The sequence below is a fragment of the Bombyx mori genome, chromosome 4 (genome assembly GCF_030269925.1).
Source record: "Bombyx mori chromosome 4, ASM3026992v2".
Lineage (NCBI taxonomy): Eukaryota > Metazoa > Arthropoda > Insecta > Lepidoptera > Bombycidae > Bombyx > Bombyx mori.
In genome coordinates this window covers 12,176,936-12,197,113 of record NC_085110.1, presented here as the reverse complement: position 1 = coordinate 12,197,113, position 20,178 = coordinate 12,176,936, and the positions used below count along the sequence as shown (strand labels likewise).

Sequence of the window (20,178 nt, the reverse complement as noted above, 5' to 3'; positions counted from 1 at the left end):
AGAAGGTTTATCGATAAAACCTGATAACATTTAAATCTTTTGTACAGCACTAAAGCCGCCATGTTTTGTGGCCAGATGACGTCACAGTGGCACGAAATTTTGGTTGACGTTTCATTTCCATAGGTTTCCTACTTCATTGGCCTTCTATAAGTGAATTACTCGCATCCTGTGAGTGAAACGTGAAGAAGCTATTCCTATTAAATTCGGTCAATGTACTTTCGAATATACCACTGAAATACACTATTCTAGTATGTTTACAGTTTATACCAAAAATTTGAATCAAATACACACGTGGTGTGTGTAGACAGAGACAGCTGCAAACCAGTTAAACGAACTTGGCAGTGAATTCACATGGTGTGATTGCATCCGAAATTACACATTATACTATGAGTCCATAAGCTCACAGTCGCGTAGCACACTCGATACACCCATGCCTTTTTGCATTCGGACTGCTAAAATGATGGTAGACGGTCGTGACGTACTGTGCTCGTACGAGCTCGTGGTTAACTTGCAAAGTAGCAAAGTGACTAACTAGTTCAGTAGCCAGACGTAGTCGAACGCGTTCGTCCCGCCGCACACGCCGTACCATATGGAATAGATCGCGACCGAAACCTATAAAAATACTATTCGAATTTGCAGTTTAAAAGACAGAATATTCAGAGTTAAATACAGATTCAGTATTCGTATTCACTAACTGGGACAAGGTGATGTTAGAAACGAAAAATATTCTATTTTAAACCAACATATGTTAAACGAAATTATTATACCGTGAATAAATACAGGAACGTGTTATCGCACCAGAATTGGCGAAGTCCGGCCGCAATATTATCAACTCATGGGTTGTTCATGGTGTACACTACTACACGTGGTGCTTCCCGCCGCAACTCAATCCGCAGCGTGACGCAATATTTGTATGACTTGCCACATGATTTTCGGCCACAGTTCCAGCATTACGAAGGTTTTACATAGTGAATGTGTTAAAATAAAATTCGCGCGAATTTTTTTAGTGTGCGTTCGGTAAAATTATTTTCAAAAACTATTAAAAATGGCTAAAGTTGCCGACGTAGATGGATTAGCTCCCAAGGCTATCGAAAATGAAGTTGAAAGCAGTGATGGTGTCGAAAAAGGATCTGGTGGAGGTGTGCGATTGAAAAAAGAGTTGAGTCTAATGAACGGTGTGGCAATAATTGTGGGTGTAATAGTCGGATCAGGAATATTCGTTTCTCCAAGTTTGGCGCTAAAACATGCAGGTTCTAAAGGAATGGCTCTCATCGTGTGGGTTTTATCAGGATTCTTGTCCATGATAGGAGCGCTCTGTTATGCAGAGCTAGGTGAGTTAAATTATTATCATCGATGCCTCGTCATGTTCGGTCTATGCTAATTACATCAATTTTTCAGATTTTGTTTCCTTGTGTGCAAAGTTAATTAGCCACAGCGATAGATTATGGTTGAGGCTATTTAATATTTTTTTCACACTATTTTACACAGCTTTTTAAAATCAACTACTATTCTTTTCTGAAATAATTTAATTCTTATTTTAAATGTTTTTAAATTGTATTAAACCAGTTAGCCTTGTAACGTTATAGAACGAACTCTCTATAGGTATTTAAAATTATAAAATAAAATAATTTATACATTTTAATCCGAACGGATTTTTTAGTGAAAAATTTCATTACCTTTTTGTTTATTTTTAAAGTGTGTAAGGGGGCGTCCATTAATTATGTGAGACATTTTGGAGAATTTTTCGACGTCCCTCACCCCTTTGTGAGATTTCGTAAAATTTTCCTCAACTCTCTCCCCCCTGCCCTAATCCCACGAGATATTCTTCAAAATTTATATTTTGCTGTAAGCGTATTGTATATAGAGAAAAAAAACTTGTTCTATTACTTTTTTTGAAGATTACCAAAGACTAATATATGTAAATACTACCGTAATTTAAAGTCACAATCATAAAATTATATAGCGACTTGGCGCTACGACGTTCGTCGTGTCGCATGCGTACATGTATACAGTTTTTCGACAGCGCTAAAACAATCGAGCGCATGACGATAAAAAGAGAGAGTTACTGGCCAATGCACTGCAGGAGCAGCGCACCAGCGGTGCTCAAACCGTGGACCCCGAACACACCGAGTTAGTCGACAGGGAGGTCAAGGTCTCGGCCACTTTCGGACGAGTTACCCCCATTGCGATTAAAGAAGTAAAGGAAGAAATCGCAAAGTTACACCACGGAAAGCACCCGGCTCCGACAGAATACATAACCGTGTTTAAAAAAATTTACCCACTCAAATAATAATCGCGTTGGTCTCCATTTTAAGTGCCGCTATGACGAACTGCATCTTTCCCGCAGTGTGGAGAGAAGCGGACGTTATCAGGATATACAAACCTGGAAAACCTATAAACAATCCCGCGAACTACCGGCCGATCAGCCTCCTCCCAGTGTTAGGCAAATTATACGAGCAACTATTACGCGAGCGCCTCTGGGGCTTCATCACATCGAAAGGCATCCTGATCGACGAACAGTTAGAATTCGGAGCGAAACACTCGTGCATGTGCACCGCCTCACGGAGCTTATTTTAGTAGGGCTAAATAGACGCAGACTAATAATTTACAAACTATATAACATGTGCGTGCCAGAAAGTTTCTTGCTCATCATACGAGACTTCTTGTCGAGCCGTTCGTTTTGGTATCGAGTCGAGGGAACTCGCTCTCTTCCGCGACATATCTTGACCGGAGTCCCACAAGGGTCCGCTCTCTCCCCGCTGCTTTTTAGCCTGCTTATTAACGATATTACCCGGTCGCCGGCGACCCATTTAGTCCTTTTCGCAAATGATACCGCCGTCTACTACTCGAGTAGGACAGTTGTTCCGGAAGTGGCCCCCTAAGTGAGATTTGGAAAGATTTAGCTTGATCCCCTGCCCCTTAGAACACTTAATATAATTATTGGACGCCTCCTAACCAGTGTGAAGTTTTAAAAAATATATTTGGGGTGTATAGTATAATTATACCGGTGTCATTATCGATGTGTATAAACAACAGTGAACACTCCATGTTTCTCCCTCCGTTGACATTAAAAAAATATTAATCAATGAAGTTCCAGGTCCATACAAAAAACTTTCCAATTCGTTATTAAAGTTATTTTAAAATGAATTTTGGCTTCCCCGAATATTTTAGTAACTATAATACGTAGGTCATAAGTTGTTTGTTGTAGCAGGCAAGGGGCATTTTGTGTCCGCATAGATACGTTATTGCTACTTTATCTTTAACGCGACGTTTGTAACTTTTTGTTTTTTTTAAGGTTTTTTTATGGCATGCTGAGCGTAATACATAAAGCACAAAAAGCATGGAGTTCTCTGATCTCTATGAGGTTGATTGTAGCATTCACTACGAAGTTACTATTATGCTATTATTAACACAAAACAACAGGAAAACCATGATAAATTAGTTAAATTTAAAAACAAATAAAAATATTAAATTAAAAAATTTGATACTAAAATCCAAGTTACTATACATACATATTATGTACATAAATACTACATGTTAAACATACGGTGATTTAGATGAAATTTCGCACAAAAATATTTTTAATCTTAATTAAAGTAGTATGCAGTATATCATGGTTAATGAATGACATTATCAAACCAATGTTCGCGTAAACACAGTCTTCTTCGCTCTTCTTCTCGTTTATTCTTGATTTATTGACTGCATTAACACAATCTAGAGACCAGTAAGTAGGTACATATCTACATAGTAAATATGCAACCTAGAATCATTATCACTTACGCCCTGTTTACTTTGATGACTGCAAGTAAATTCGTTAATGATTACAATTTAAATATCTTCAATCGTTTTTTTTTCTACCTATGCTGATAGCCTTGAGAGGCTATACCAGCGTTACCCTAGCGTGTAGTTGAACTCTCGGAGCTCAAATCGGTGTTGCTAACACTGGTCCTAATAAGAGCAGTGCTTCGCAGAATCTACCACCCGATCGGAAACGCGATCCACTGAGAAGATCCGGCGAGAAACTCCGTGGGCTGTGTCTATGGGTTAATTTACTCGGCGAGCCCTTGGTCGAAAGCGACGGGTTCGGCGAGAACGGTGACCGGTATCTGAGGTACCTAAAAGCACCGTTAATGGATCGGGGGGATCGGATCCGTATTCCGTAATGACCTGTTTAGGGCGCCGTCGACTGTTTACCATTCGGTCCTTCAGCTGTAGTGATCTGCATAAAACTACTGCTACTACTTCGTTAGCCGCTAGACATAATAAACCTTTGATTCCGATCACAGGGTACGCGATCGACCCGTCTCACGCTATATTTCGCAAGTCTCACAACAATATTATGTATTGTGGTGTGTGTGGTTAGTAGTCACATCATTAATTCCATATGCAGCACACATGTATTAGTTAGAAGCAGGAAAATAAACAATAACGCTGTTAAATATTAAACACAGCAATATCAAGATGAACGCGCTTTTTTGTTTGCCAAAAATGGGCTGACAAGCTCCTGGCCGACCTTATATAAATAGTTTTTCCATAGATATTACAATATAATCGCCCATACCTATCTTATTGTCGACATTATTGTAGACATTATTGTCTTCATTGTTTTGATACAAATATTTTCCTAGCTCCCATGTTTGAACACAAGACTGTGTCGCGCTAGAAAAAGACAGAATGACCCACCTGTGGGAACTTAGTATGTACCCCACAACAACACCAATAGGGATTAAGAAGTTAGGTAAGAAATAAAAGAATGATACCTACAGCTAAGATGCCGTAGCCAATGGGATTCAATATTTTCATTAAAGTACCATTCTTTGACAGCAAATTTAAATAGTCTTTGATATATACGTATTCAATGTCCACGATTTGGTCTAAATGATCGATAACACTACCAAAGTTTCTGTGTTAAAATTACATATATTACCATATTATCATACAAAATTATATATAACGATCGTAATTATTTTTCAATATTCAGTCAAGAATGGTTATAGAAAAACATTGTTAGCACGGTAATTTTTCAAAGACCGCTCTCTGTCTTATAACATAACTATTTCATAAATATCCCCCTGTATCCAAGACATGCAGATCGAGACTCGAAGTTTTTGTAATTACAAAGTTCAGTGCAATATATTCACACATCATTACGATTGGTAACTTAATACTTCATTCGTGCAAGTAAAGATCTGAGAAACGGTACAGAAATAACCTTCTTCCGTGTCTTATTTCTAGGATTTGACATATATGTATGTAGGCATGTATAAACGAGCTCTATTCTGTTGAAGGGTGGGGCAGCCGTTGTAACTATACTGAGACTTTAGAACTTGTATCTCAAGGTGGGTGGCGCGTCTACGTTGTGGATGTCTATGGGCTCCAGTAACCACTTAACACCAGGTGGGCTGTGAGATCGTCCAACCATCTAAACAATAAAAATAAAAAAAATACAAGTCCCTAAATAACGCATTACGATATTATTTATCATTTCCAGAATCAAACTTACTTGTTTACTGTGCAAAGGTATACGTACAAGTCGGGAAAAGTTTTTTAATATTTTCATAAGTAAAAAATTGCAGTAAGATCCTTTTTGTTGTAATGTTTGCATCTGGGTGATTTTGATACCATTAAAATTTAAATGGATGTAATTTAAAAAAAGACAACAAAATAATTTAGGCTTTCCCCGCTATTTATCTATTGTTTTGTCTGTCTGTCCGCCAAAATCAGTGAATCTAACAATTCGATACATTTTGAAGTATTAAATAAAAGTAATAAATAATAGTTTTAAAAAACAAAAAAAAAACGCTTTATAGAAAATCCAACTAAAAATAGAAAATAAATTTTAATAAATTTGAATTAAAAATATTGTAAGAAAAATGATTTTATTGTAAAAAAAGCGTGTTCATTTCGTTTCATTTTTCATTTTTTCTGTTTCATTTTTGTTTGAAATTTCATTTGCGTTACATTTTAAGTGAAATTTAAATTTTTTAAATTTTTTTTGTCATCGGTCCTTTATAATTTTGCCAAATTTCGAGTTAATCCGACGTTTTGAAGGGGTCAAAATCATGTTCAAAGATTCCGTTACATATGTACTAACATACGTCTGAAACTAATAAGAGCGTATTAAAAATGCGATGTAAGCCTCAAAAATAAATGACGTTTATGGACTAAACGCAGTATTTAGTAACAGTAGTATAAAATTGCTTCAAGCATTTTCGACCCGGAAATTTCAAAGTTAAAGCTCAAGCTGGTCGACTAGGTACGGATAAAGTCGAAGAGATTTTATCAAAAGTGGAGCAAGAACGCAGTTTCTATGATTTCGACGTGAAAAAAATTAAACTAATAAAATGTGATATTATTTTATTCTCGTATTTGAAAATGTATGTGTTGCATATATGTGTAATGTAATGTAATGTAATGTAGTAAAATGTAAATTTTTATAATAATAACGTGTAAATCTTAGAATCAAAACGAATAAAGTAAACAAAACCCCATAAAAAAAAAGTTTCTCCCTATTGCATGTTGCATATAGTATGTAGATATAACCCAATGAGGGTTAACGTTGATTGAGGGTTCACAGCAGGCGGCTAGTAGTAAAACTCATGCCAAAATCCTATGCAGCATGATAAGTGAACATACTGAGCCGATTTTACATAAGGCAAGAAGAAGAAGTAGTTGAGAAGGCAACCTCTTTCTGGCGATGGTTACGGGGCGACCTAAGAGGGTCAAGACTGCGCCGCACGCTACAGTCGCGCCGCGCTGACATCAGGAAGATCGGAAGACGCGTCGGCGGAAGCGGTCCGCCAGACGTGCTGTGGAAGAGATACTCGGTCGGGGATATATCGCGTTCTGACCCAGCAGACTGGCTCTGACCCAGCAGAGTATCCTAGAATATCAACAGCAAGGCCCGGGCGGCATAGTGGGCTGTCGTACTGGGGAAGCCGGCGTCGTTGGTCGTCGACTCATCAGTCGGGTGTCCTCGGGGTGTCGGCTGTAGTGTTGACCGTAGGAACCTCCCTACTGTGCCTGGGCTCTGACCACGGGCGGAGGTTGAATCTCGGGTGAGAGAGTGGAAAAGGAGTCGCTTGGTTCCTAAAATATCCTTGGGCCTGCGGTCCGCTCGCAACATCTGCGGGCCGAGATTCATATGCCCCTCAGCGCGGAATCCAAATTTTTTTTTTTTTTTTTTCCACCGGAGAAAATCGCCGCGCGGCAGGTGGGGTATGTGGGAGTTGAACCTCACTAAAAACTCCTGCCGCTCACAACCGGCGCCCTACCTCGGACCGGGCCGGAGCCCAGTCGGGGCTATTGAAACGGCGGGACAGGGTTGACGCAGAGCACATTACATCCATCCCACCGTCCCACGGACGCCGGACCGGCGGCCGCCAGCGACACGACCACCGGTTCCCTCGTTCAGCGGGCCGAGAGCCCGCTTTGATGGCGCCGCGTTACACCTTCCCCCAGAGCGGTCGGGGGAACGCGATCTACCATCACCTGGGTTCCTACTGCGGGTGAGCGTGCAAAGCACGCCACCCCACGTCTGGGTCTCTCCCCGCACAAAACGAGTGGGACCCCTAGCTCTTAGGGGGCCAGGTCACGGATACGACCCCGGTCCCGACCCCCTGCTCGGCGGCGGCGGGTTTCCGCGTAGTGAGGAGAGCTTTGCCTCACTCGCCCCGCCACCTCCTTCTGCGAGATGGTGCACTCGCAGAAGTCGAGCATAGGCGGAATCCTCATAGCATGCTTTGGCCTATTACTACCCGAAAAAAAAGAACAAGAACTGCTTAAGACTTAAGATGTAGAAGTTGACCAAAAAAAAATGTTTCTGAATAAGTGAATATACAAAAAGCTCAAGGTTTGATTACCACACGTGCTCGTTGAAAGAAATTAAATGAATCGTGTACTCCTTCGCTGTACACTATTAAAATGTAACGAAACCGAACCATTTTTTTAAATATTAATCGCTGGTGATGAAAATTGGAATAACTATGACAAGAACGTGCGCAAAATCATCGTCAAACAGCAGTCAAATTCCACACACAAGACTATAGCGAAACCTGCATGACTCGCAATACGATGATGATCTATACTAATATTATAAAGAGGAAAGATTTGTTTGTTTGTTTGTTTCGAATAGGCTCCGAAACTACTGGACCGATTTGAAAAATTATTTTTCCATTAGATGCCGACATTGTCCCTGATGAACATAGGCTACTTTTTTTTATTTATTTTTTTATTTTTTTTTTTTTGTTTCATGTGTGTTTTAATGTTTCCGAAGCGAAGCGAGGGCGGGTCGCTAGTATGAAATAAAGGAAGAATGGCAGAAATCGATCAACAGAAAGGGTGTGGTTTCTCAATATAACAGCGGCGGACCACAAATATATTAGCAAATATTGAGAGAGGAAGAGTTAATGTAATCACAATATGGCCCTGAGAAATTACTGTTACTACCATAATTAATACAAAACTAAAAGAAGAAATTACTGTAGCGATCAGAGAGCGGTCCTTGTGATTACGTGAGAGGTCATTATTACCCTATTGAAGCTGCAAGCCCTAACATCTCATTCACTGGTTCTGTCAAACCCCGTAATCATACGAAGATATTGAAATGTTCTGAATCCCCAATATTCTGATTATTAAAAAAGCACGACTATATAAGTTACCTTAAATCCTAATAGGGTTATCATTATGATTCACAAATGTTATAGAATAATTGACAAAATAATCCTAAATACACTAAATGAAATTGTGACGATGACAAAAATTCCAAAATAGTCTGATGGCTTAGGCTGAAAATGAATAAGCGACCTGAACTGAAAAATGGCGACTATAACCGTAATAAAACTACAAGACAATGCTTAAAGGCGAAAACCTATTACCTACATATTTTTACCAACTTTTATACAGTTGAGCAAAATATGGTATTTTTCTTTTGCTTTTGTCCGAGATAAAATATACATGTATGTATTATTCTTGGAGGATGAAACTGTGCGCTAAATGAAGTTATCAATATAATTTCATTTTGGTCCATTTATATTTTGTATTCAGTTACAAATATTTAATCGTTCATTTCGTTGTCACAGATTAGTAGTACATGATCAAGGAAGTTAAGAAACTATTTAAAATTAGCTGAGAGCGTATCATCTCTTAGTGATATACTGACATTTTTATCCATATTAGAATTTATTAGGTACATGCATATTATATCACCTGTTTAATAACGTAGGACAGGCTGACAAGTATCTAATGAATTATGGCGAGTAATAGATACTCTTATCTATTATTCCATACCATTGTCTGCTATCTGATATGAAGAACCCAATATTGACGCATATTGCAACATAATAAATATTAACACTAAATTCTAGCATAGTAAAATAAATTTTTATTACAACCTCAAACTGTTTTTAATATAAAAAAAAATCATGAACTCCACTAGTGGTTTAAATTAATACATTTAAACAATTATTTTTTAAATGCGTTTGATATAATCCAAGAGTCAACCTCTTCATTTGCCGAAGCTTATCTCCGGTTAGAAATGCCTCCATAAAGACTTTAGATAATTAAAAAACTGATATAGTTATGTCAACTCCTGGTGGTAGAGCGCCTTGTGAGCCCGCATGGGTAGATACCACCACCCTGCCTATTTCTACCATGAAACGGTAATGAGTTTCGGTTTGAAGAGTGGGGCAATTGATGAACTGTGAAACTGAGACTTAGAGCTCATGTCTCATGGTGAGTGAGTCATTTTTTTTATTGCTTTGACGGGAGGACGAGCTCACAGCCCACCTGGTGTTAAGTGGTTACTGGAGCCCATAGACATCTACAACGTAAATGCGTCAACCACCTTGAGATATAAGTGCTAAGGTCTCAGTATAGTTACAAAAGTTGGTACCCACCTGCGGGATTCGAACACCGTTGCATCGCTACGAATGCACCGGACGTCTTATATCCGCGACTAAAGAAATCTTTATCTACTAAAGATATCTTAATATAGGAATTGGGTCGCATTTTTTTAATGCGCGAATGAAGGAAGCGCAAGAAAGAGGTTTTACTGTAAATAATGTTCTATATGATATTATGTGATCAAGGAATAAAAGTAGATCCTTTTCTTTAGGTACGATGATCCCGAAATCTGGTGGGGATTACGCGTATATCGGTGAAGCGTTTGGTTCTCTACCGGCTTTTCTCTATCTGTGGGTTGCGCTCTTCATCCTTGTACCGACGGGAAACGCAATCACAGCCCTGACCTTCGCTGAAAACATCCTGAAGCCGTTATGGCCAGTTTGCAATCCTCCGGTCGTAGCAGTCAACCTTATTGCAGCCAGCATTACCTGTAAGTATTATTTGGTTTCATATTTAACATTCGCAAGCGAAAAAACTCATTGCTACCGGCAAAAGGCCTAGAGGCCGGAGCCTGAAGCGGTGGTCTGACTGGGTACCACGGGAGCTGGAAATTCCAGTCAACGAGGCTATCCATAGATAAGAATTAAAGGAAAGTAACATTGATAAGACTACAGATGAGTCACGATCCTCAACAATGAGGGAACAACTGAAAAGAAGAAGAAAACGATTAGTATTCATAAGGCTTAATAAAATATGTATATTCTGGAAACCCTATATCACACAATTTGTGTCTACCTTCAACTAATTACTAGGCTCAATGTTCGATAAAATGCGTAAAAAATATTATTATGTTAAAAATTTAAAAGGTCTATTCAATGCATCAGCATTTCGTCTCACATCATCGAAAAACTCACGTGGCTGCATTCGTATGATAAACGGCATGCCATGCACTAAAAAGATATACCTATAGTCTTCACCTTATAAGGGGAACCGGATGAAATCCCTGGAAATGTTTACGTTAACTTTTTGTGCCCACCCAGAACAGTTCTCAGAATTCGAACAGGCATCATTGTATCGTGTACTCGTAGTATCTTTAAAACACATTTAACTGTCATCGATACGTTAAAAAAACGTAAACGTTCACTCAAATTATAAAGTAATTCTATAGAGTTAATTTAAAGAGTATTGTAAAATTGATGAAAAAATCAATTTATTAATATTATCTGTGCCGACTTAACCTAATAGGTGTATGGCTCCAATAAAAAAAGAAAAAAAATATATCTGTGCCCCCTTTAACGGTTTATGTTCGACCTCAATTTAGCACACTGTCAAAAGCTATATAATCCGAGCTCACCAATAGATGGGCCCTTACAAATGACGGAAGAAGAGACAATCATGTCACAATCTTGTTGATATCCATCAACGTAAATGGTCCGGTTTGAGGCCTCTGGTTGTCATCTCCTTTCAATAGGGCATCCGCGTCCGCGTCTTTGTAATCGCACTTTGATAGATCTACGCTACGTAGGTATTGTGGCGCGGTCGCCTGATTGCGCTTGACAGGATAATGAGGGCTTCCTCCCGCATCGTACTGACATACGACCGCGCACAGTTCTTGGTTAATACACGTGACAAAAAGGGCGCTTAATTTCATTTTAATATGTATTAAAATTAGTTTCTGCATCCGTCAGAACGTGTCTGATTTTACAAGTTTAATTTCGTGTTTGGCACTTTATCTGTCCAACCCGTGGACCTGAAAAATCATATTTCAAATGCTTGATTTTAGTTCCGAGGCTCTGTTTTGAAATTTCATACTACTAACAACCGTATTGAATCGCAGCCCTTAAATTTGGCGTATTTAGGTTCATTTGATTTTGATTTTTTTCGATTAGGTATTGCTTAAGATGATTTCGTCATCTTCTTTGTATCATCAGACCGCGCGCATCCGATGCAGAATCTATATCTACAACCGCTTCCTTCCGAGCGCTTTAAGTTAGGTGATTTGTCACATATCTTACGCTGTAATAAATTTCCCTCATCGTGTTTCCCGGCTATCATAAAAATATCACAACCGGTATCGAAAGAGTTTTGAATGAGGAACTGAGAATCTTTAGCGACAGAAATCGGTTTAACGGCGCCAATGTGCATACTTTGTAGAAAAGTTCATAAGAGTCCATGAACTACGGGAATTTTTTACTACCATGTAGACAGTGATATCGAATGCCGTAACAGGCAACTGATAAATAAACTCTTAAATACCACCACAGTCTGAATGCTGCCGCACGCTCAGAGTATGCAGGTCAACTCAGTTTTATTCTCAAAATGTATCCCTCCTGTTCTTGCAAATTGTATTGTAATTCATTTGGTTATAGAAATTGTCGTAACTCTTTGAAAATAGCCCCATCACTTTTGATATTCTTGAGAGTATTGACGTAAAAATTCCAAAGTCCTTATAGTTTGTCCTTTTCGAACAAAATGTCACTAAGATATTATTTCTTAAAGTTTATACATTTGTATTTCAGGTTTCCTGACAATAATTAACTGTTATAACGTGAAATGGGTGACGCGAGTTCAAGACTCGTTTACCGCTGCGAAAGTACTGGCGCTACTCGTGACATTCTTCGCGAGCTTGGTCTACTTATTCTCCGGACACACGGAAAACCTGCAGTACATGATGGAGAAAACAACAACGGATCCAGGGGAGATCGCTATAGCATTTTATACCGGCCTATTTTCGTATTCTGGCTGGAATTACCTGAACTTTGTTACTGAAGAACTGAAGGATCCCTACAAGTAAGCTTAACTAGATATTTTCTGAGGTTTTCACTAGGTTGTTAAATAAATCCCAATATCTCACAGAAGCACAAGGCCAAATCTACTTTTAATAAAACAACTGTTTATCATCGTTTTCTCTGGGTCTCAAGCTTGTTCATAATTAAGATATTAAAATAAAATTATCCTAAAAATAAATAATAGTTTAAAAAAACTAACAAAATACACTTTTATAGAAAATCCAACTAAAATATAGAAAATAAATTTTAAAAAATTTGAATTGAAAATAGTGTAACAAAAAAATATTTTATTGTAAAAAAAGCGTGTAAAAGCGTATTAATAGTCGCTTGTAAATGCAAGTATAAGGTCTCTAAAACAAAATTTACTCTAAAACGGCACTATTTATGTATTTATTCAAGGTTGGTGGCGCATTTACGTCGTAGAAGTCTATGGGCTCCAGTAACCACTTAACACCAGGTGGGCTGTGAGCTCGTCTACCCATCTAAGCAATAAAAAAATAAAAAAAATATATTATTATTATTTATATTATGGTATTTTTCTCCATCTGAATAGTGCCGTTCTGATGGAGAAAAATACCATAATATACCAAATATGTACATACAAATACAAAACATTTAGAAACATCAGCGTTTTTAAACAAACTTTTAGAATCTTTCCGATTGATGACGATTATCAACATCACTCTCTCTGCATAGCGATTACGAAGCCCTCCTTCCTATAATATAACTAATCTAAAATCCATTTATAAAAATGAATATTTCTTTATAGGTAGTCGTCTATACGCTCCTATGCTATTCATTTGATTGTGATGAAACTTTATATCCTACCCAGGCGACGGGACAACGCAAAGACCCCATCCCCCGAAATACATTTTGTGGGATCCTCCGAATCCACTCTCGGTACTTTTAGCTTCTTCAAGCACCGGTAGCCGTCCTTGTCGAACTCATCGACTATCTCAAATATCGACGAGCAAAATAGTCCATAGACCCAATCCACTAAATTTCTCACTGCTTCTTCTCAGTGGGTCGGGATTCCGATTGGGTGGTAGATTCTGCGAAGCACTGCTCTTGCTAGGTCTAGTGTTAGCAAATTCTCTCAGGTTGAGCTCGTGAGCTCACTTACCAGTCAGAGCATAGCTGGAATAACCTCATAGGTATCTAGCAAAGAAATAGAAAAAAAAGATTAAACCTTATATAGTAATTGTTGTCGTTCCAAAGAAATTTTCCATCAAAAGAATCTAATTTGCTTTAAAAAGGAAGGTTTTTGATGTAGACAAAAATTATATGTACGGCACCATCAATGTTAGATAGGGGACGCTTCACCAGTAATATAATATGATTCTTTTGTACGTGTAGTTGTTTGTAAACTCCTAAACGACTGAACCACATTTGAGTTAATTTTTTTACTTGTATAACTGGTTTTTGGAACCTGAAATGTTTTAGATTTACAATAGACCCGTATTCCAGTTTTCTTTTTTCATATCTCACCCGAGCTATTTACGAGTAAGCCTTGACGATAAATTTTATTATAATGTTCGGAGTTTTTAGGACGGTAAACCAACTACTTTGTTGATTTATAGACACGAAAAAGATTGATCATGGACTCCCATTTAACAAACTTAACTGTATTTGTCGTACAGTTTTTGGGTATATAAGTAATTGTATAATAAAAGGTATAATTGAGCACGGTAGGTGGCGCTGCGATCAGATCTCAAGATTTTTAATTTCACAGCAAGACATTTGCCGGGCTCGCTAATAAAACATAAAAATTTATGTTCAATGCAAACCCTTATCAAATTTCCATGTAAATATCTACAGCTGTCTAATTGTTTTAATCGCTTTATACATTTTATTTAGAAACACTTTTCGTATTCATTCTTAACTTTTATTAGCGAGAACAAATTAAAACTTGATATTTAGATTTCGGAGAAACGATAATCTCAATTATACATACATATCTTGTAGGTACCTAAGGTCTGTAAGAAAAATACGAAATCAGTAACACACATATAGGATCTTCCAATAAGAGATTTCACTTTTTTTTATAAATGACTAAACGAAATTATTTGCCATCTATCTATATATATAAAAATGAATTGCTGTCCGTTAGTCTCGCTAAAACTCGAGAACGGCTGGACCGATTTGACTAACTTTAGTCTTGATTATTTGTGGAAGGCCGAAGAAGGTTTAAAAGATAAATATGAAAATGCTCGGAATTAAATAAAAATAACAATTTTGTTATTCCTTTGATGTGTCCCTCGTCGGACGGATTCCTTTTGTTTGTTTTAAGTTTATTTTACACAAAAGTTTATATCTTTTATTTATCGATTGAGGCACTACGAAGTCTGCCGGATCAGCTAGTTGTTAATAAAAAACAAAGGCAGCCTAATGGCGGCCATGGCTTCGCTTCGCATACCACATTCTTTTCATGAAATTTTCCAACACCAATTCGCTGACTAACCTAACTTAAGACGTGTTCGTGAACAACTTCCACAATGGAAGAACATCATATAATGTCGTCGTTGTCGTAAGGATAAGACGTCCGATGCACTTGTGTCGAGCGATGCAACGGTGTTCGAATCCTCCAGGCGGGTATCAATTTTTCTAATAAAATATGTACTTAACAAATGTTCACGATTGACTTCCGAATAATGGGTGGCGGCATTTACGTTGTAGATGTCTATGGGCTCCGATAACCACTTAACACCAGGTGGGCTGTGAGCTCGTCCAGCCATATAGGTTATAAATAAGTACAGTTAAACTCATCAAAATTAAATATTATGTTTGCGTAATTATTACAAATGAGACGTTTGAGGATTACGACAAAGGACAAATATTCTACCGAGCGGGTGATATTTCACGGACAGGTGGACCGATTGTCGTTGGTCAGAATTTGTGTTATGTGTAATTATCTTGAAAATATCGTTAGCGAGATTTACACATCTGTCAAAAATCTTATTCTATGATAGCTACCCGCTGGAGACGTGTTGTGAGCATTTCTACAATGAAGCAATCGTGTCTTCGAAGCTTGGGGACATATACATACAATTTAACTGAGACTATGACCTTGGCCACGGCCAGAATAAGTCTATTTTCGAAACTGCTTTTTCTAAACAACCAAATTTAAAGATTGTCGTATTAACAAGCATAATTTGATTACTATATAAGTTTCCACGCTAAATAAGAATTATCTATATCTAAACAAATTATTTAGCTATATTATATGTATTATAAAGGCAATTGAGACTGTCCGATGTTGTTTTTTATGCAAACATTGGAATGTGAGGTTAAAATCTCTTGTCTGCCCTTAAGTTCAACTAAAAAAGAGAGAAGAAATTTGATACGTATAAATAAGCGCGTGCACCTCAGAGCCAATTAATCTCTTCTGATTCTTTAACATTATTTAATTATTTCCAGGAATCTTCCACGAGCTATCTGCATATCTATGCCGGTCGTGACCTTGGTCTACACGCTAACCAACGTCGCCTATTTCGCTGTATTGTCCAGTGACGAAATCCTTTCGTCCTCCGCCGTCGCTGTTACGTTCAGCGAGAAAATTCTCAAAATGATGTCTTGGATAATGCCGCTCTTCGTGGCTCTGTGTACATTTGGATCCCTCAACGGCGCCATATACACTTCCTCGCGACTTTTCTTCGTCGGTGCCAGGAACGGACATTTACCTTTGGCGATTTCACTCATAGACATCAAGAGGTTGACCCCGGTGCCTTCACTCATATTTATGGTAAGTTCATTGATAATCTCCTTTATTATTGCACTAAATGGATCGATGAACACACGACTCATCTTTTTTTATTTTTTATTTATTGACGCGCAAAACAAATTACAATAATTACAGTACATATTAGCTAAATCGTACAAGTAGTACCTAGATCTAATCTGGATTGCAATCTAAATAATATGTGCACTCAGAAAAACCATATTAATGTGCATAGCTTTGGCTATTGAAAACACAATTGAAATTACAAATATTGATAACTAGCCATTGTTAAATAGGATATCCTTCACACATTTCAGGCTACCGTGACATTTAGCCAAATCATTATACTGCCTGACCATTCTTACCATAGAGTTATAGTATGATATATTATTTTTACATGCCCGTAACGCAAAGAGGTTTACCAAATGCGTTTACCAAATGCGAATCATCAAATGCATAGCTATTAGAAAAGGCCAATGATGTTTATACATCACAACGTGCGGTCACCCACATTGAGACACTCGGTTGAGGTCTTCATCGTATAGCATAACGGATGTCTTTACCTTCAAACCGGCATCCATGACGGTTCGCGATAGATATAGGCGGAATGATGTTACTTATCCATGCTAACTTCAAAACGCCCTAGCTATAGCAAAATATTAAGAATACTGATAATGAAATAACTGTTGGTAGGGTATCTTGTGAGCCCGCCATATTTGGTACCACCACAATATGCCTATTCCTGTCGTGAAACAGTAATGCGTTTCAGTTTGAAGGGTTGGGCAGCCGTTGAACTGTGAAAGACGTCCGGTGCATTCGTGTTGAGCGATGCATCGGTGTTCGAATCCCAGGCGGGTACCAAATTTTTCTAATGAAATAAGTACTCAACAAATGTTCACGATTGACTTCCACGGTGAAGGAACAACTTCGTGTAAGAAAAATCAATCCCGCAAAATTATAATTTGCGTAACTACTAGTGGTAGGACCTCTTGTGAGTCCGCAGGTGGGTAGGTACCACCACCCTGTCTATTTCTGCCGTGAAGCAGTAAGCAGTTTGAAGGGTGGAGCAGCCCTTGTAACTATACAGTCCTTAGAACTTATATTTCAAGGTGAGTGGCGCATTTACGTTGTAGATCTCTATGGGCTCCAGTAACCACTTAACATCAGGTGGGCTGTTAGCTCGTCCACCTATAAAAAAAAAAAAAACATAACTCGTTCATCACATCCAATTTCCAGAAATAGCCTTTAGACCCGGACTTTTAAGGTCTAATATGGTTTATAGGCACATAAAACCTTCATTCAATGTACCTATACACTTCAAAATCTTAAAAACGATACTTAACCCCTTCACTCACTCATGTCATCAAATATGAGTGTAATATATATTCTGTTGTTTACAGTGCCTGGTCACCCTGCTGCTACTGCTGTCGAACGACATCGAAGCTCTGATGGTGTACGTGACTGCTGTCGAAGCGTTGTTCACCCTCTGCTCGGTGACCGGCTTGCTGTGGATGCGCTACACGCGACCACGCCTCCAGCGACCGATCCGCGTCAGTCTCGTCCTGCCCGCTATCTTCCTGATAACCTGCACATTTATTGTCATATGCTCGTGCTTTAAATACCCGAAGCACGTCGGCATCGGGGTCGCCTTCATAGCGCTGGGCGTCCCCATATACATGATATTCATCAAATGGCAGAATAAACCCAATTGGATATTAACAGCGTGCAATAGCTTCAATTTGGCGTGTTCCAAGCTGTTTTTGTGTTTACCCGAGGACTGCAAAGAATTATGATCTTTATGTCTTAAATTTTAATGTTCGCATTTATGTACGTACCATATAGGTATGCTATTTTTGTTTTGCGTATAAGATTTCGAAGATCTGTCGAGCTTATGATCTGACAATATATATTATGATTCCTGCGACGTAATTTTAAGTTTGTATTGAAGTGTGTCTGAAATCGTGTGTAATTATCGTATTGGCTGTACAAATAAAAAAATGAAATGTCTAATAATGTTGTGTTTATTCAATTGTTCATTATAAAATACGTCCCGTACTAGTTCAGAAACTCGACCCCAATTTAATCTACATATGTAAATAGGCAAACAAAAAAAAAAGCAGTAAAAGTTCATTTTCTCTTTGGTATTACCGACTGAATTTATTTTTCTTTTTGTTTTGCTTTTGTAATTTTAATTAACAAATTTCGACAAAAGTAACAAAATTGCCGCTCAAACATGCCTAGCTCTTTCAGGCATGTTTGAGCGGCAATTTTGAAAATTAGGCTGTTCGATTCTCTACAAATTTTTCGGGTTCAACGTCAATTTTTTTTTTAATCTGTAACTATACTAATCACGGACAATCCCAAATAAAGAGTAGGTAGAATAGTACTTTGAACGTTTCAATAAACTATTTCTATTCCTATCTTCCGCTAGGTAAATTGTACCCATTTCACTGACTATCTCTAAGTAGAACTTAACCACAGACTACTTAAACATATTATTATGCACATATGTAGGTATATACTATGAAGTTAATACGAATTTACCAAAACGACTACGGCGCCAGCTAATTTACTTGCGCACGTAAATAACATACTTTGTATACCATAAACTATGATATCTATATAAAGTTTCATCTCAACTTGATACATTATGTACGAATGTACAGAAAACGTATGAATACATAAGAATAATTTTGTGAAGTGAACAGAATAGTGTTTCTTCAGGTTTAAAAATGTAATAACGCCTGTTTATTTACTGCTTAGCATATCTGAAAGTGCACAAATGTAGGAAAATGAAACGAAGTCGTAACTGCACGCTGTGTGTAGCTTCACACGTAACGGAACTGACAGTTATTAGAAAATTATATACAAATTTTATACTACACAGGAACGCTAGTTAATTAAAAGACAAAGTACATACTTTTTAATGGCGGTAGAACTTCAGGTAGGTCTCACCATCACCCCGTCTATTTAGGCCGTGAAGCAGTAATGCGTTTAGGTTTGAAGGGTGGGGCAGCCGTTGTAACTATACTTGAGACCATACAACTTATATCGCAAGGTGGCTGGCGCATTTAAGCTATAGATATTTATGGGCTCCAGTAACCACTTAACACCAGGTGGGCTGTGAGCTCGTCCACCCATGTAAGCAATAAAAAAAACGTAAAAATTAATATGTGTAACTTTGATTCAATCTTAAATGGTTTACATTCACGCCTTATCAACTAATATTACCGCATAGATTTTGTAACTATGATGTTTTTTGCTCTACAAAGTCAATAGGTAGTTGTAAAGTATAATAAAGCGGTGGTATATTCTGCGAATATTTTAGCGGTAAATTCAGGCCATATTATGAGACGGGATGAAGATCGTGTGGTGAAGGTCGCATTGGGCTTGCCAGAACAAAAGAAAGGTAGAGACCGCCCGCCATCGACCTGGTGGTCAAACATCGAAAGAGACCTTAAGAAAGCCCAATTGCCAAAACCAACAACCTAGGACAGATCAGCCTGGCGCCGTAGAGTGAGGAGAACCGACCCCAGATAACGGGAACAGGGACGGATAGTAGTAGTAGTAGTAGTAGGTATATTCAGCGAAACACTGCTCTTGCTAAGTTTTTTTCCCTTCCTTAGCTCATAGCCTTGAGAGGCTATGTAATGTGTAGGTGATCTCATGGGGCTCAAACCTGACGACGTTGCTAACACGTACCCTAGCAAGAGCCGTGCTTCGCAGAATCTACCACCGGATCGGAAACGCGACCCACTGAGAAGATCCGGCGAGAAACTCAGTGGGCCGTTTTTTTTTTTGATTAATTTACTCGTCGAGCCCTTCATC

General features: G+C 38.2%; 1 protein-coding gene and 2 long non-coding RNA genes across 3 annotated transcripts; 1 reads left to right on the top strand and 2 right to left on the bottom strand.

The window, feature by feature from the left end:
- Positions 1-133: 133 nt before the first annotated feature.
- On the top strand, positions 134-18,363 carry LOC101739980 (large neutral amino acids transporter small subunit 1). Its single transcript, XM_004930918.5, has 5 exons — positions 134-1,331; positions 10,115-10,333; positions 12,363-12,633; positions 16,050-16,374; positions 17,751-18,363. Exons 1-5 carry the CDS (start codon positions 1,046-1,048, stop codon positions 18,141-18,143), a joined length of 1,494 nt encoding a protein of 497 aa, XP_004930975.1. The 5' UTR covers positions 134-1,045; the 3' UTR covers positions 18,144-18,363.
- LOC134198798 (uncharacterized) lies at positions 5,821-10,118 on the bottom strand. The gene is made up of 2 exons (XR_009972998.1): positions 9,897-10,118; positions 5,821-6,106 (listed from the first exon to the last, which is right to left on the bottom strand). It is a non-coding gene; the product is annotated as an uncharacterized LOC134198798 (long non-coding RNA).
- LOC134198797 (uncharacterized) lies at positions 12,737-16,133 on the bottom strand. Its single transcript, XR_009972997.1, has 2 exons — positions 15,997-16,133; positions 12,737-13,790 (listed from the first exon to the last, which is right to left on the bottom strand). It is a non-coding gene; the product is annotated as an uncharacterized LOC134198797 (long non-coding RNA).
- Positions 18,364-20,178: the final 1,815 nt, after the last annotated feature.